This window comes from Bison bison, unplaced genomic scaffold (genome assembly GCF_000754665.1).
Source record: "Bison bison bison isolate TAMUID 2011002044 unplaced genomic scaffold, Bison_UMD1.0 scf7180017864163, whole genome shotgun sequence".
Taxonomy (NCBI): Eukaryota; Metazoa; Chordata; class Mammalia; order Artiodactyla; family Bovidae; genus Bison; species Bison bison.
In genome coordinates, this window is record NW_011494735.1 from 3,877,669 (window position 1) to 3,879,602 (window position 1,934).

General features: G+C 36.7%; 1 protein-coding gene across 1 annotated transcript in view; it reads left to right on the forward strand.

Moving 5' to 3' along the window:
* The window catches only part of LOC104989824 (lysozyme C, tracheal isozyme-like), a 34,536-nt gene extending 33,382 nt beyond the window's left edge, over positions 1–1,154 (forward strand). The window contains exon 4 of the mRNA XM_010841625.1: positions 1,030–1,154. Within this exon, the coding sequence (XP_010839927.1) occupies positions 1,030–1,154 (125 nt within the window). The remainder of the gene's footprint in view (positions 1–1,029) is intronic.
* The last annotated feature ends 780 nt before the right edge of the window (positions 1,155–1,934 follow it).

The window sequence follows — 1,934 nt, forward strand, 5'->3', positions numbered from 1 at the left end:
ATCTCCAGTGTTTACTTATCTTATAATTGGAGGTTTCTGGTACTTTCCAAAATGGCAACCCACTCCAGTGTTCTTGCCCAGAGAATCCCAGGGACAGGGGAGGCTGGTGGGCTGCCGTCTATGGGGTTGCACAGAGTTGGACACGACTGGAGCGACTTAGCAGCAGCAGCAGCAGCAGTACTTTCCAATGCTTTCATCCAATTCCCCACCCCTCACCCCACCTGCAATACCCACAATTGGTAACCACAAATCTGACTTCTTTTTCTGAGTTTGTTTGTGTTTCAAGTATAATGGACCTTCAACACTATGTAAGTTCCCTTCACAGAGCAAGGTATGGGTTAAGCATTAAAGGACAGATCTGGGGTCTTCCCTATGGTTAAGATTCTATGCTTTCAATGCAGGAGGAGGGGGTCTGGTACCTGGTTGGGGAACTGAGATACCACAGGCCATGTGGTGTGGCCAAAGAAAGGTGTGTGTGAAGGTAGGGAGTGGTTTTATCTTACTGTTAGGAAAAAAGTGTGGGAAGATTCTCTAAGACCAAGGGAATTGAAAGTTGAAAATCTAAATATTAAGATTTATGCTAAACGGTGTATTACATAGAAACAATCTACTTTAACCTCAATTTATTCTAAAAACTTCTGGAGTTTTTAAGTTTTTCCACACTCTACCAATTCCTCGTCATATCTTGAAATTATTTTTGAAAGTAATATACATATGCTTATATTTGAATATGTAATATACGTATTCAAAAAATTATTTTTGAAAGGTATACGCTTTGCAGTTGTGTTGTGGACTACACAAGACTCAACATTTGTGTTCAGCATTCTGTGCTCTAGTGAAGCCTTGGGGAGATGTGAAGGCCTTGCTATACATGTCTCCAGTTAATAAATAAGCAATACTTGGATCTGTCTGTAGCTTGTATTTCATGGACTGATTAACTATTTTGTTCTCCCAAAGGATTTGAAGTATGTATAACACAATGAAGATATGTTTTAATCTTATTATCATTTGTTTTACCTTTTTCTACAGGGTGGCATGGAAAAAGAATTGTCGAAACCGAGATCTCACGAGTTATGTTCAGGGTTGCGGAGTATAACTGTGGAGTTTTCGTCTTCAGCTCATTTTGTCGTTTTTTCATATTAAGGAAACGATAGTTGAGTAAAAGGTTATACTACCACTCTTTCAAACAAATAATGTTTTTACCGAAGCAGGAGCATATGGTCTTTCTTCTAAGAGGCTGACGTTTACCTCACATGTTTATTGTTTGATATTGGGCCTACAAAATTTTTCAGCTTGCTAACAGAACTAATGCTGGTGAATAATTGTCTAAAATCTTCATTATCAAATATAGCTCTGGTACATTTAGTTCCTCAAAGAAATAACCCAGACGTTATCTTGAATAACATAAGTACTCCCCAATATTCAACAAAATATAACAAAAGAATATCTCTAAGCAAATTGATCTTAGGCAAAGCCCCACTTGAGTAGGCATGTGAGCTCTCATCTGTTCAGTCAAAAAGAGCAGAACGTCAAATGGCTAAAAATGAAAACAGCCTGATCAAGAATTTTGTTTTCATAAGTGTGACCTTTGGTTTAAATGTTTTAGTAGAAATGTTGCATTTATGCAGCTTTAAAAATAAACTCACAGTTTATACATCAACCTATTTTAGCCTTTCTCAAGAACTCATTTATGCATCCTGCTGATCCTGAAGGAATATAAAGAAGGATTAGATGAGCTGTTGATTTTCCTCAGTTTTATTAGCTTAAATTCATGCATTATGACTAAATTCAGAGGCAGTTGAGTTTGCAAGCATTGAATTAATTGCTATTAAATAGATGTGAAACTATGTATGTTGTAAAAGAAAAACGTTTTCATTAAAAGCTTTGCAATTCATACTTTGTCTTCCTTTGTTTAGAGCCATTTAATGTCTCTG